Source organism: Podarcis melisellensis (assembly GCF_964234715.1).
Source record: "Podarcis melisellensis genome assembly, chromosome: 13".
In the NCBI taxonomy this organism is placed as follows: domain Eukaryota; kingdom Metazoa; phylum Chordata; class Lepidosauria; order Squamata; family Lacertidae; genus Podarcis; species Podarcis melisellensis.
The window spans coordinates 14166118-14179836 of NC_138545.1; the positions used below are offsets into that span (position 1 = coordinate 14166118).

A 13719-nucleotide genomic window follows, 5' to 3' on the forward strand; every position below is an offset into this window, starting at 1 on the left:
GCCAGGTTTCTAAGGTGGTTCCTCACACAGTTATCGGAGCTCTGTGGCCTACAGTTGCTAAGCAAGCATAGGCTGTGACAGAATCATGGCCTCCACAGCAACTAAGAAGCCAGGCGGGATCTGCAGATTCCAGCTGCTGAGAGGGTGGGGCAAGGCTGAGGAGGTAGCAGTGAAACAGCTGCATTCATGTCTGGAAAGGAGAAGTGCCAGGCTTAAGAGGCTGCTGGCAGGAGCTCCCCCCAGGAAAACACGTTCCTCAAGCAGAGACGGAGCCCCACTCTAAGGAGTAAACGTTGCCCAGAGTGTCACCCGCATAGAGAAAAAGGGAGGAGTCTGCATCGATCCAAGGCTGGAGCTGTGAAACTGGCCCATGGCATCGGAACTGGCCCAGCTGTGTACAGGAAACAGGATAGAGAACAAGGAAGGGTTAGGAGAAAAGCTTTGCATACAGAAATGAAAGATGGGTTTGTTGAATTCATATAAAAAGGTAAAGGGACCCCTGACCATTAGGTCCAGTCATGGCCGACTCTGGGGTAGTGGCGCTCATCTCGCTTTATTGGCCAGGGGAGCTGGCGTACAGCTTCTGGGTCATGTGGCCAGCATGACTAAGCCGCTTCAGGCGAACCAGAGCAGCGCACGGAAACGCCGTTTACCTTCCCGCCGGAGCAGTACCTATTTATCTACTTGCACTTTGTGCTTTCGAACTGCTAGGTTGGCAGGAGCTGGGACCGAGCAACGGGAGCCCACCCCATCGCGGGGATTTGAACCGCCGACCTTCTGATTGGCAAGCCCTAGGCTCTGTGGTTTAATGCACAACACCAGCCGCGTCCCTTGAATTCATATATATATATACAGAATAGTGCTTTATTTACTTCCTGAAGCAAATTGACAGCCAAGTTTTTAAAAAAACATTCATAAAGGCATACAAGATAGGACTCCTTACCCCAAAAGTATCCTGGGAACTGTAGTTTAACCATTCACAGTGCTACAACTCCCAGAACACTTCTACTGTATTTCCCAGGATTCTTTGGCGGAAGCCATGTGCTTTATAGTGTGTCTATACTGGACAGCTCTAGTCCAAACATACTAACTGTGCCAGTTTTGGAACATAAAGGCTAAGTCTGTGTGCATACTAAAAGTGCGATGTAAGATGCCCCACTGGGAGAGGAAGGGGAGTGTGAAGTTACTCACCAGTTTCATAGTGTTGCCATCCCAAATCTTCACATCTCGGTCATGTGATGCTGTTACAATCCTGTCTCCGAGGACATGCAGGGCTGTGATTTTGTCACTGTGAATCTAGTAACAACAGACCCAGAAGAATTTTTAAAGTCTGCTAGGGCTTGGAATGTGCTTCCCTGGGGCCATGGGGGGGGGGGAGATCATGCTGCCTTACCCCACCCTCTCTGTGACCCTGAGGATTCAGGCCAATTAAGGAAGTCCCAGTTCTCAAGCCCCGAGAGCATTTTTAAAGTCACTTTGCATACTCACAGTCTACTATTACACTGCATTTACTAAAATGTATCTGTGCTCAAAGTGTTTCACATTTTAAAAACAAGCCAGTCTAAATGCAGCATGATGAATGTATGCAATGCACTCAGGACAATTTCAGCTCATTAAAAAATAGCATGTAAAGTAAGAGTCTGGTTTGTGGTACAAAAACAGCAAAGTTGGCAGAATTCCAGTGGACTTTTTCACTGTTCCCCATAAGGCAGGATTTTCCTGCTCCACCAGAAGAACAAAAGTGTATCCATGCCACAAACATAAGATTGTTTTGTAAGCAACTTCTGCTCTTTTGGTTTACACTGCATAACCTTGGGCATTGTAGGTTTGTCGAGGAAGCTTAGAATTTCCTGCTAAGAGCCCTAAAACCACCTTCCTTTACAGAACTGCAGTTCCCCTCGATGTGGATGCACTGCAGGTGAACTCTATGGAAGCATCTCCAAACTGGATCAGGCCCCAGAGGTAGGCAAGGGCTCAAAATCCCGGTCACTTCCACAGGCACGTGACTCAAAATTGCACCCAGGAGGCATCCCGCTCGCTGCTCAGGCTGATGATTCAGGTGGGTCCCCATTCATCCTATCTTCTCCCCCCATCCCTAGGACTTGCCTTTTTCCTCTGCCACCCATCAGGCTTCCATTTATCCACTCTCTCCTCAGTCTGCCGGGTCTGAGTCCAGAGGCATCCTTCAGAGTCTGCGCATAATAGGAGTTTACCTGCCCCAATGGAAAAGCCAGAATTAAGAGTGCATCTCTCCCTCCAACCCTAACTCCACTCCTTTCAAATCAGCTGGAGCTCTGCTAGATCAGGCCTATAGTCCAGCATTCTGTTTTCACAGTGGCCAACCAGGTGCCCACAAGCCCGTATCCAAAATCTACCACTTACACATCCACCTTTCTAATGCAAGCTGATTTCTGCTGTCTTTTACAGGGCTTTTCATATTCTATGGTGGTGTATCCAATATGGTGCCTGCCAGATCTCATTTGACTACAACTTCCATGCTTGCTAAGGCCTATGGGAAGTGCAGTCTGGAGTTTTGGGGAGCGTGACCTTCGGCTACCCCTACACTGTGCCAATCTGTGCCTACAAAATTATTGCACCTCGTTGGAATCTTAGATATCAAAAGTTTTAAGCCCATTAAATGTGATTTCATTCCTGGGGCAGGTCGTCAACACGGGCTCCTCTGGGGTTGCCAAGCAGGGGACACCCCTATAGTTTCAAGTATGTCCACACAACACTGAGCAACAAAAAGCTTCTGGGTGCAAGAGTGGCATTTTGCTTGAGCAAAAGTCTCTCTCCAAAAAATATAAAAGTGAGACCGGGATAAGCAGGAACCTGGTCTCGGCCTCACCTTTGACCTGCCGGGCAACAGTGACCCAGACAGAGGGCCTTTTGGGTACCCATGGTATCTTCTCCAGGGCGTCTGTGTCCTCTAACTTCCCAGATTCGGTTACCCTCTAAAGGAACAAACAGAAGACGGCTCTGGTGAGGAAAGGGCAACTCAAGAAATTAGCAGGCCTCTCCTGGCAGAAGACCCATGTCCCACCTGCCTTGGGAGTTCTGAGCTGGTCAGACCAAGGGCACAATATCACAGAACAACTGAGGCAGCCATGCCACAATGACAACTGATCTGCAGGATCTCCTTTTGGACTGGACAGCTAGGTGGAACAATTCCTGCAAAAACCAGACATCACCGGAAGTAACTGGAATGAGGGTGGGTAGCAGGAAGCTCAGATGTGGGATGAGCAATCTGGGGAGGCCTGCAGAGCCACATTTGCCCACCCCCAGGCCTGAGGCCTGCACACAGAGACACATATGTGCTTGCTTAAAGCTACCAATGGAGCTCCTTTCTGAGCTGATATTATCCCTGGGCACTTCTTTCAAAATGTTACAAAGGGATCAGGAGACTTGCACATAGTTTCCGCTAGGACTTGGGAAATCTGGACTCAAGTCCCCCACATGGAGCTCCCTGGGCCAGCCACTTCCCCCTTCACCCTAACCTACCTCACAGGGTTGCTGTGGAGATGAAATGGGGGAGAACCACGTAAGTCACTTTGAGCCCCTTTGAGAAAAAGATGGGACGTCAATGCAATCAATCCACCAATAATAAGCGGGGGTTATGCAGGTAGACAGCATCTTAAAAGTAGAGACATCACCTTGCCAACAAAGGTCCGTATAGTTAAAGCTATGGTTTTCCCAGTAGTGATGTATGGAAGTGAGAGCTGGACCATCAAGAAGGCTGATCGCCGAAGAATTGATGCTTTTGAATTATGGTGCTGGAGGAGACTCTTGAGAGTCCCATGGAATGCAAGAAGATCAAATGTATCTATTCTTAAGGAAATCAGCCCTGAGTGCTCACTGGAAGGACAGATTGTGAAGCTGAGACTCCAATACTTTGGCCACCTCATGAGAAGAGAGGACTCCCTGGAAAAGACCCTGATGTTGGGAAAGATGGAGGGCACAAGGAGAAGGGAACGACAGAGGACGAGATGGTTGGACAGTGTTCTCGAAGCTACCAGCATGAGTTTGACCAAACTGCAGAAGGCAGTGGAAGATAGGAGTGCCTGGTGTGCTCTGGTCCATGGGGTCACGAAGAGTCGGACCCGACTAAACGACTAAACAACAACAACAACATGCAGGTAGATGCAGCCTGGCAGGCTCAGAGCTCAGCAATTGGCCAAATCCTGTGGCGATTCCCACCTGGGCCTTGCCTCAGTGGCCACTCACCATCTTGAACAAGGTCGGGCTGTGTACAGAGTCCCAGATGTGAAATATATGCCCCTCCTCCTCTTCCTCGGACACAGATATGTCAAAGCTCACATGCTGCTGGATATCCCACACTTTGTCTGTGTATCTGGGATGGAGATGAAGAAGATCAGCATTGGAGCCATGGAAGGAAGACTGTTCCACCACCAGAGATGTCTTCCCCCAGCCCCTCGAGGGCCGCCGTTCCTCCAACTCACGGGTTCTGCTGGAAGCTCTCGGCTCCAGGCTGCAGCACCAGCAGGTCTCCGTCGGCCATTCCTAGGACTATGGGGCCGCTGGGCCTGAGCACCCCCACGCAGAGCGCAGAAGACTCCTCTGCTTGGCGCAGGCACTTCCTGCGGGTCAAGCTGTGCAATGGGAAAAGGGAGAAATACACAGAGAGAGAAGAATACAAAAAAGCTCAGGATCAGCGACATGCTGTGGAGACACAGCTGTGGAGAAGCAGAGGCCCGGAGGACCTCTCTCTTGGTTGTGGGACTGAGAGCTCCATCGTCCAGTCAGGCACTCCCAGGGTGAGTGGCTCACAATGGAGACCCAGCAGTCCTGGGACGGTTTGTGCAAACTTACCTGATGGTTCCATCGCGCTGCCTGCTTATGTACCAGAGGTTGATCCCATCAGCTGCCACAAGGATGGTGCGGCTGGAAGTGAAGGCTAAGGCACTGATGCAACGCTGGCCAGCCTGGATGGTGAAAGAAGCAAAGCCACTCATGCAATGGTTTGCTATACCGAAGGGCCGGACGAAGCCTAAGGTGCATTTGGATAGCTCAGTTGGTAGAGCACAAGACTCTCAATCTTGGGGCCGTGGGTTCGAGCCCCACGATGGGCAAAAGATCCTTGTACTGCAGGGGGTTGGGACCGAATGACCCTCAAAAATCCATTCCAACTCTATGATTCTCAGTTTGCAAGTCCCTCTTCTGGCCACCAGGTGGCGGCTTCTCCCTCCAAGCCTGCTTTCCGGCACTGGAGAGGTGAGGGGTGAGGAAGCTGTGGCCCTTCAGATGATGTTGGGGAGTCCAGTACCCTTGGGCTTACCTTCACTTTCTCCACTGCCTTGGCTTTGTGCCAGAGGACCAGGTCTCCGCGTTCCCCACCAGACACAACGAAGTCGCCATCGGGGGACCAGGCCAAGGCCGTGACGGCACCGTGGTGAGAGGGAAGGTCTTTGGTGGCTCCTGCTGGTGAGCAAGGGGGGAAACAGCTCAGCAAGACAACGATCAGCTGGGACCAACCAATTTGCAGTTTTTAAAAGCATATTTGGTCACATGCACACATGCAACTTTCCCCCAAGAATGCTGAGAACCGTAGTTTGTCTAGGGCACTGGGAATTGTAGCTCTGTGAGGGGGTAGTTCGCAGGATTCTTGGGGTGTGTGCTTGAAATGGATGGTGTTTGTGCGACCCTAATGTGCACAGTGAGGGGAAAGGGTGGAGCCACAGTGTGTCGTCATGAGAGGTCAGCTGGAAATCTCTCCACCCTCCACTCCAAACACAGCTGGTTTAATCATGTGGACACAAAATTCTGACAACAAACGAACACACCCAAATTGGTCATTAAGCGTGGGGAGGCCTGTAAGCTCAGTGGGAGAGTTTAACTGGCTTGCATGCAGAAGGCTCCCGGTTTCAATTGCCAAGGAGGGCTAGGAAGAATCTGCCTGAATTTCTGGAGAGCCCAGAGCCAATCCACATAGACAATAATGAGCTACGTGACCAATGGCCTCCCTCGGTATAAGGCAGATGGTAACGGATGAAAACACAAGCAACTGGGTTCCTCTGACCCAGCCCACCTTTTGGTTTGACCCACAAATGCAGGAAGAGCAGGGAGCCGTGAGCAGGGCCCGCCCCCCCCCCCCCAGATACTAACCCTTTCCCTTAGGGACGGCCCACACTCGGACTGTGTTGTCTTTGGATATTGTCAGGAAAGAGGAAGATGCTGGGGAAGCAGCAGCCCCACAGATGGCAGCGCAGTGGCCAGGGAAGACGTCAGGTTCTGCCAGCTGCGAGGAAACGGGAAACGAGTGAGCAAGGAGCTGGGAGGCAGAACAGGGCTTGGGTCTAGGTGCCAAGAGTTGCCCATGTGGGAGAGATTATTATGGTGTAGGTCCAGGGCAGACCAGGTTGGCTCCTATCCACTAACAACAAGAATGATACCTAAACGTTGATCCACCAGGTAAGAAGACCTCAAGCCCTATTTTAACCAAGTTCTCAGTAAGTGTTCCAGCAGCTCTCAAGTTCAGCCAACTTTTGTCACTTCCCCCTCATGCATGCCCTATTTGTGAGAGGCCGACAAGCCCAGGGTGTGCCTAAGCTGTACCTTTGAAGCGCATGCCAAGAACACTCTTTCCCTCGGAGGATTCTGGGCCCTGTAGTTTAAGGGCTGCTGGGACTTGTCCCTCTGCAAGGGGTAAACTACAGTGCCCAGAATCCTTTGAGGGAAAGAGTGTGCTTGGAATGTGCTTTAAAAGCTGTATTGGGTACACAGCCTCAGAAGAGGTGATGTGTGTAACATTCAGGAGACATTTAAATTGCTGCTGTGGCTGGTTTGCCCAGCCTTAGAAGTGTAGCCAAGAGGTTGTGGGTTGTTTTTTTTGGGGTGGGTGGGAATAGAGCCTAACAGGTAAACGTTAAGATATTTATTAGGCAACTATGGATAACAGGCTGCCCTTAACGCAAGTAACTGCAGAGTCTTTGAGTCATCCAGCCAAATTTCCAAGGGCATTTTTGTTTAGGGCAGCCTTTGCCAACATGGTGCTCTCCCCAGATGTTCTGGACTACAACTCCCATCAGACAGCACAGGGCACTGGCTAGGGGCTGGTGGGAGTTGTAGTCAAAACATCTGGAGAGAACAAGGTTGGTGAATGTTAGTTTAGTACATTAAATCTACACACACACACACACACACTCTCCCCATCTCTCACCTTCAGGGGCTTCCAAAGTTTCACTGTGCCATCACCGCCAGCTGCAGCCAAAATAAACTCTTTTTCCCCTGTGAAAAAAGAAAGAAAGAAATGTACTAACAGAATGCTTATGAAGGTAGGGTAGAGGGCAAAAAGCAGGTCAGCTGTTCCAAGTGACAATACCCCTCACTCCCCAACTTTAAGGGCAATACTTCCCCACTTTGAAAATCTGTTTTCACATTTTTTTCTTTAATTCTGCCTATTTATAAAATCATATCTGACCAATAATAAAATTATTATTATTTCCACATTCACTAAAATCTTCCTCATCTAACTGGCAACTAAAAACAGCCAACTTTCTCACCGGGAGGTGACTTTGCAGGAAGCAAAGAAAGGTCTTCAGTCACGTAATTACCCGGTAATCTAAGCTTCTTCAGCGAGGCCAAACTGCTCAGCAACCCACAGTCCCCATTTCAGACCTTGGTATTCTTACATTACCAAGCTCAAAATCTGCTAGACAGCTCGGATCTACAGTCTTGAAAGGGCTGCTTCAATACCTTACTTGGACAGTGAACAATTTGAGCATTTAAACTTGTACATATTCATGTGAACCTTAACCATATGCTCATCTAAAATAAATGCAAATATGCATTTATCATATGTATCATATGGTCAAGTAACAGAGACCAGAATTTCAGAGCTCATTTCCCTTCCCTGGATTTTCAAAAAGTGGTGGCTGAAGTATCTTACGTGGATCTCTGAAGCCTGCACAGTGGTTGGCCCGGTCAGGGTGAGCCAGGAAGCGAGTCATCTCCAGCCCCTGTCGGTTCCACGCCACCAGCATCCCATCCCTGCCCACGGAGAACACGTGTTCTTTCTGTCACAGGAACCAGAAAGAGTAGCGGTCAACAAGGGATGAACCAAGGCCATGCATATTTATCCAGAGGACAACTGCAACAAGCGTTCCATGCACAGAGTTAAGGCAAGGATGGGGAACCTCCGGGCCAGGGGCCGCATCCGGCCGTCGGATTCCTCCCTGCAGGCCGCACGCCTCACTTCACTGCCCCAAGTGGTTTTGCCTGGATGGAACAGGCCTTTGCATTCTGATAATGCTTCTTGCTTGCATGGATGGAGAAGAGGGCGTTGTGCAGGGAACATTTACATTTGTTGCTCCACCCACTTTTGCCTCTGGCCCCACCCACCACTGGCATGTGGCCCCAGGAAGCCTGCCCAGAATGGAATGTGGTACCCAGGATGAAAAAGGGGAGCCAAGGCAGGATAGGCCACAGACACAAGGTCAATAATAGAGTTGGGGAGACTAGAATAGACCTGGGAGGACCTGGGAACAGCACTGAGGTTTTTTTAATGGCATCCATAAGACACTCAAGGCCAAACTATGCAAGATGATAAGATGTATCTGTACTCAGCTGGGATAGCTCAGGCCCACGCTGGACAAGAAATTCCTGCACTGACAGGGGCTGCACTAGATAAACCAGCTCCTGGTGCCTTCCAACTCTGCAATGCTCTGATTTAACCTGTACAGCAGTGTTTCTTTGTTTTCGCTATTTAATGTAAGGATTCGCTGCGGCGGCTGGTATCTGTGGGAGATTTCCTCCCAATGCAAATATGGCATTTTCCAAAAAAGGAGGGATTCTCTTCAGGAGGGGAAGAGAAGGCAACCTAGATAGGTTTTTCTCCCACCCACCGCCGTTGCTATTTGCAGCCTTCACCCACCCTGGTGCTCCCCAGAGGTTTTGGAGTACAACTCCCTCCAGCCCCACCCAGAAAAATATGCACATTAAAAGCAAACATGTCTTTAACGCGACATCTGGTTTGTCCCCTCAGGTGCCATTTCAGGCAGATGAAGAAGAGGATGTTCTGTGACTTGCCGCCTCTTCATTTTAGAATCCGCAAAGCCCAACGTAGCGTGCTTTGCAGAATTCAGGAAAGCGTCTAGGGCCAAGGTAGGAAAATGAAGGACGAAGCCTCAGAAGGATTCCATTGCCTACCTCACTCATGACACTGCATACTGGGCTTTGGTGGCCCAGGAATTCCTGGAGGCGCTGGCCAGTTTTGGGATCCCAGAGGCAGACGGTGCAGTCGTTGGAGCCAGTGAGCTGTTTGGGGAACAATGCAAAGGACAGGCAGGAGGTTAGAAATGGTGGGGTGTGTGTCACAAGACAGCAAAGGCTGCTAGATTTAGGAGGCCTGATGTGAGTGATACTCCCAACCACCTCAGTTTGGAAGACGACAGGAGGAATCTGATGTTCCGAATAATCAACTGGCAAGTTATCACCAGGGTACCAAATGCATCAAAGCCAGTATCAGCACATAGCATCCTTGCTGCTGCCACCGTCTCAACACCCTGACAAGGGCCCTTCACTGGTGCCTGCTCCGGGGCCTGGGGATGCCAGAGAATTCAGAGGAACGTAGAAAAGGAAGTGAACAAATGCTGCAATTCACATGTCCGCCTGTTGTCAGGAACAGAAATTAGTCAAATGGGATTCATTTGTTTGAAAGTTCGCAAAGGATATGTAATAGACAACTTTTTGCCGTAGTTTTGATGTTACCTTGACACTCAAAGGAATGTAAGTTACGTAAGTTATGTACTGCAAAGAGCTACTAGGTTAAATAGGTGGGTGTCCAGACCTGCCCTTTGGGAAGGGCCATAAGCTGGCTCTGTTTGGTCCTCCCCCCTCCGTTTCTGGGATTTTTCGTGCATGAAAAGCCCACCTACCCACCCACTCCGTGCAGTGGCCGTCCAAACTCACCAACATGGGGCCTGCCCAGGTGCAGCAGGAGATCCAGTCTTGGTGGCAGAAAAGCATGGAGCGCCAGAGGGAAGGGGTCTTCTGGGAGGGGTCCCTGACATCCCAGAGAAACAAGGCCTGAAAACCGGAGCAGAACACAGTGAAAAAAATAAAATAAGAATCTACGTTTTGTTAACATTACACCAGTCTTTTGCCCTGTTCCTTACTCTGCTCTGCCTCCAAAAGCATTAATTCCCCCCCCCCCACTTTCTGCCTTTTCATATCACAGGGATGACCAACTTCTGGCTTGGAAGCTGAATGTGGCCCTCTAGGTTTTTCTGTGTGGCCCTCAGGACTCTCCTCAGGCCATGCCCACTACATGTCCCTGCTCTGCACCATCCCTTGAATACTTTTGCCTGGCTAGAATGTGCGTCACTGAACTCCGATAGTGTTGGTTGCTTGCTTGCCTGTATGTAGGAAGGGGTGGGGTGCAGACACTTGCCCACTGCACAAGAGGCAAAATTCGCATCTGTTGCTCTGCTTACTTCAGGCCTTGCACATTACTGGCATGGGTCCCTCAAAAGGTTGCCCCAGAGGCAATGCAGCTCCTCAGGCTGAAAAAGGTTTCCAGCCTCTGCCACAGCATCTCCTCTGCCAAGAAGTATGTTGCAAAGGATTCTGGGGCATCTCGTTTGGTGCACAGGCTTGCCCACTGAGATATTAGTTAGGCCAGCTGAGCCTCACAATTGCTCTGAGAGCATATCAACATCAATTCAAAGGTGTGCATTGCAAGGGGAAGATCAAGGAAGCTGCTCTGTGCCACCACTGCTGGGCCTTGCGGAGGAGCCCTCTCCTCAAGACAAGGCTGCCTTACTCACCCGGTCTTTGCCTCCTGTGGCAAGGTAGCGGCCGTCAAGGCTGAAGGCACAGCATGTAACCCCCCCGGTGTGACCCCGGAGGACAGCAAGGGGCAGGATGTCAGAATCTGCAGCAGGATCTGTTGGTCTCAGAGTCTCTGAAAGCCACAGCTGGACAGTGAAATCCTCTAGAAAAGAGAAAAAGAATATGAGGGGGAAAATTCTGGTGAAAGAATGCATGCCTCAGACTGAGGGATCAGGAGGGGAGGCCTCCAGGCCTCTATGTCTGACCCTCGGGACTCTACTCAGTCCTCACTGACCCAGATGGAAGACAGGGCTGTGCAGCCAGCTTCTCCTTTGCCATGGACACCCCTAACAACATGGCGACTGCAGCAAGCTGCTTCCGTCTAGGTCTCTGGCCTTTGCTCTTCCGACAGACTTTGACAATGCAGGGCCCTAGTTGCTATGATAGAAGTTGCTCCACTTTCATGACCAGCCAAGTCACTGGGCACCAGCAAAGAAAGCCAACTTTTTGAAGGCCTACTCTAGAAAGTGCAGAAGCAAGCCAGGGAAGGGCACCCTTCCCTGAGGCACCAATCACTTCCTAGGCTCTGGAGAAATCTCAACACAAGCGGTTCTCGAGTAGGCTGGTATAGCCAGAATACAATGAGAGAGGGAGAGGGAGAAAAAAGGAAGGAAGATAGGAAGCTCTTACCAAGAGTATTGGGTCCATCTAAACTCAATATAGTCCTACAATGACTGAAAGTGGGTCGCCAAGGTTTTTCAGACGGGGGGGGGGGGGAAACACAATGGGCCCACATGATAACTGGAGCCTAAGCCCAAAGCCCGCATCAGCTCTGCCTCTTACTACAAGCTTCCCTCTCTCCTTCCACTGTCATGCAGTTTGCAAGGCAAAAGAGAAGCTACTTAGGTCGTCTAAATCAACCCCTGCATTATCCAGCCCTGCAAACTTTCCCTTCCTTTCATCTACAGCTTCTGGCTGAAGCCCTAAGGAGAGGCAAGGATGGAGAAAGGCAAGCAACGTAACGCCTCCCACCAGGGGCTTCTTCTCCAAATCACCTGACACCGACGCCACCAGCTTCTCGAAGACGGCGAGGCCCGTCACGGCTCCTTTGTGGCCTTGCAGCTTACGGAGGCAAAGGCGGCTGTACTGGGAGGTGTTTGTGACGTACAGGGACCCGTCGCTGCTGCCCCCAACCAGGTGGAGGCTGTCCAGCCAGGCCAGGCTACAGAAAGCAACCCCCGTTGCAGCACCGTGGGTCAGTGGAGTGTCTAAGAGAGACAGAAATAAAATGGAAGAACTTGGGAGCGCTGAAGACCAGTCCTCCAGGATAGAATTGCACCTGGGCAGCAATTCTTACTGGGGAACCAAGTAAGATGGGCAGCACATACATCATCATTATTATTATTATTAACACCAGGAACAGCCAATATGGTGCCCTTCAGATTTTGTTGGACTGCACCTCCCATATTCCCTGCTCTTGCCAAGGCTGATGGGAGCGGAAATCCAACAACATATGGGAGGCCGCAGGGTTTCGTCGAGGATTCAAATGGCTTAAGGAGACAAATGCAAAACGTACGCCAAAGATTTATGAAGACCCGGAGGTCTCCCGAATGGTGCCCCACAGCCAAGCGGCTGCAATCGGGATTGGCTGCAGTGCACAGAGCTGGGGAGGAGACTCCTGACCGCAAGGTATTCCACAGTTGCCCCTGGTGACCTGCCCAAAGCTGGACCTGCAAGAAGAAGAAGAGGAGGAGTTTGGATTTGATATCCCGCTTTATCACTACCCGAAGGAGTCTCAAAGCGGCTAACAATCTCCTTTCCCTTCCTCCCCCACAACAAACACTCTGTGAGGTGAGTGGGGCTGAGAGACTCCAGAGAAGTGCGATTAGCCCAAGGTCACCCAACAGCTGCATGTGGAGGAGTGGGGAATCGAACCCAGTTCACCAGATTACGAGTCCACCACTCTTAACCACTATACCACACCGGCTCTCACTGTGCAACTCAGAACGCACAAAGTCAGTTAAGCTAGGCACAAAGACATGCACACGTCATACTGAGAAGAGATCCCTCCTGCAATGTTAACACTCTCTCTCTCTTCAGTGGCCACATCCACACTGTTTAAAGCATTATTATCCCACTTAAACACTTCAGGGGTCCCTTCCAACTCTGTAATTCTGTGATTCCACAAGGTGTGACCGGAAAATTCGGTGAATGGTCACAGAAATCGGACAGCGAGAAATATTCGAATGTACATGCCTTACAGGCCTTCAATGTAGCCCCCCTCTGATACAATGCTCCATTGACAACGTCCGTAGAACTGTTGAAAGCTTCTGGAGAAGTCCTCTTTTCGTACTGCTTTCAGTTCCCTTGTCACAGCACTTTGGACGTGTGAAATGTTGGAAAATCTGTGCCCTTTCAGTGCAGATTTCAGTTTGGGGAGAAAAGAAATCTGTTGGGGCCAGATGGGGAGAATATGGAGGGTGGGACAACCCTGTAACCTCAGTAATGATTTCACACAGAATATACAATTCTTCCGCCATCATTTGAACAGACAAACGCCGATCCCACATCAATAACCCACAAACTCTGTCGACGTTTGCCGAGGTTCTGCTCGTCGACGGTCTGCCAGACCGGGGGTCATTTTTGATGGTTTGCCGCCCTTCACAGAAATGCTTAAACCACTCACACACTGCCTTTCAAGTTACAGCTTCATCTCCATGCACAATTGTGAGCATTTTGTGGGTTTCCAATGCCGAATGTACGTTCAAATATTTCTCGCTGTCCGATTTTTGTGACCATTCACCGTACTTTCCGGTCACACCTTGTATGAACAGTCATAGCTTCCCTGCTGCCATCCCGAAGTATCTTGAGAACTGTAGTTTGTTAAGAGTGACCACGCCATGGAGCTACAATTCCCAAGATTCTGGAAAT

The 13719-nt window shown here is 50.2% G+C and overlaps 1 protein-coding gene across 5 annotated transcripts in view; it reads right to left on the reverse strand.

Moving 5' to 3' along the window:
• Nucleotides 1-194: 194 nt before the first annotated feature.
• TEP1 (telomerase associated protein 1) overlaps nt 195-13719 on the reverse strand; it is a 51326-nt gene continuing 37801 nt past the window's right edge. For 4 of the 5 annotated variants that reach the window (XM_081883566.1, XM_081883564.1, XM_081883565.1 and 1 more), the window contains exons 41-55: nt 12365-12518; nt 11844-12056; nt 10785-10951; nt 9928-10044; nt 9166-9273; nt 7907-8033; nt 7178-7245; nt 6124-6256; nt 5297-5439; nt 4831-4943; nt 4461-4610; nt 4225-4351; nt 2849-2954; nt 1192-2213; nt 195-391 (exon numbers count right to left, since the gene is read on the reverse strand). In XM_081883566.1, the coding sequence (XP_081739692.1) occupies nt 2077-2213; nt 2849-2954; nt 4225-4351; nt 4461-4610; nt 4831-4943; nt 5297-5439; nt 6124-6256; nt 7178-7245; nt 7907-8033; nt 9166-9273; nt 9928-10044; nt 10785-10951; nt 11844-12056; nt 12365-12518 (1863 nt within the window). In that variant the 3' untranslated portion in view covers nt 195-391; nt 1192-2076. The remainder of the gene's footprint in view (nt 392-1191; nt 2214-2848; nt 2955-4224; nt 4352-4460; nt 4611-4830; nt 4944-5296; nt 5440-6123; nt 6257-7177; nt 7246-7906; nt 8034-9165; nt 9274-9927; nt 10045-10784; nt 10952-11843; nt 12057-12364; nt 12519-13719) is intronic. The other variant, XM_081883567.1, reaches the window with a different exon arrangement.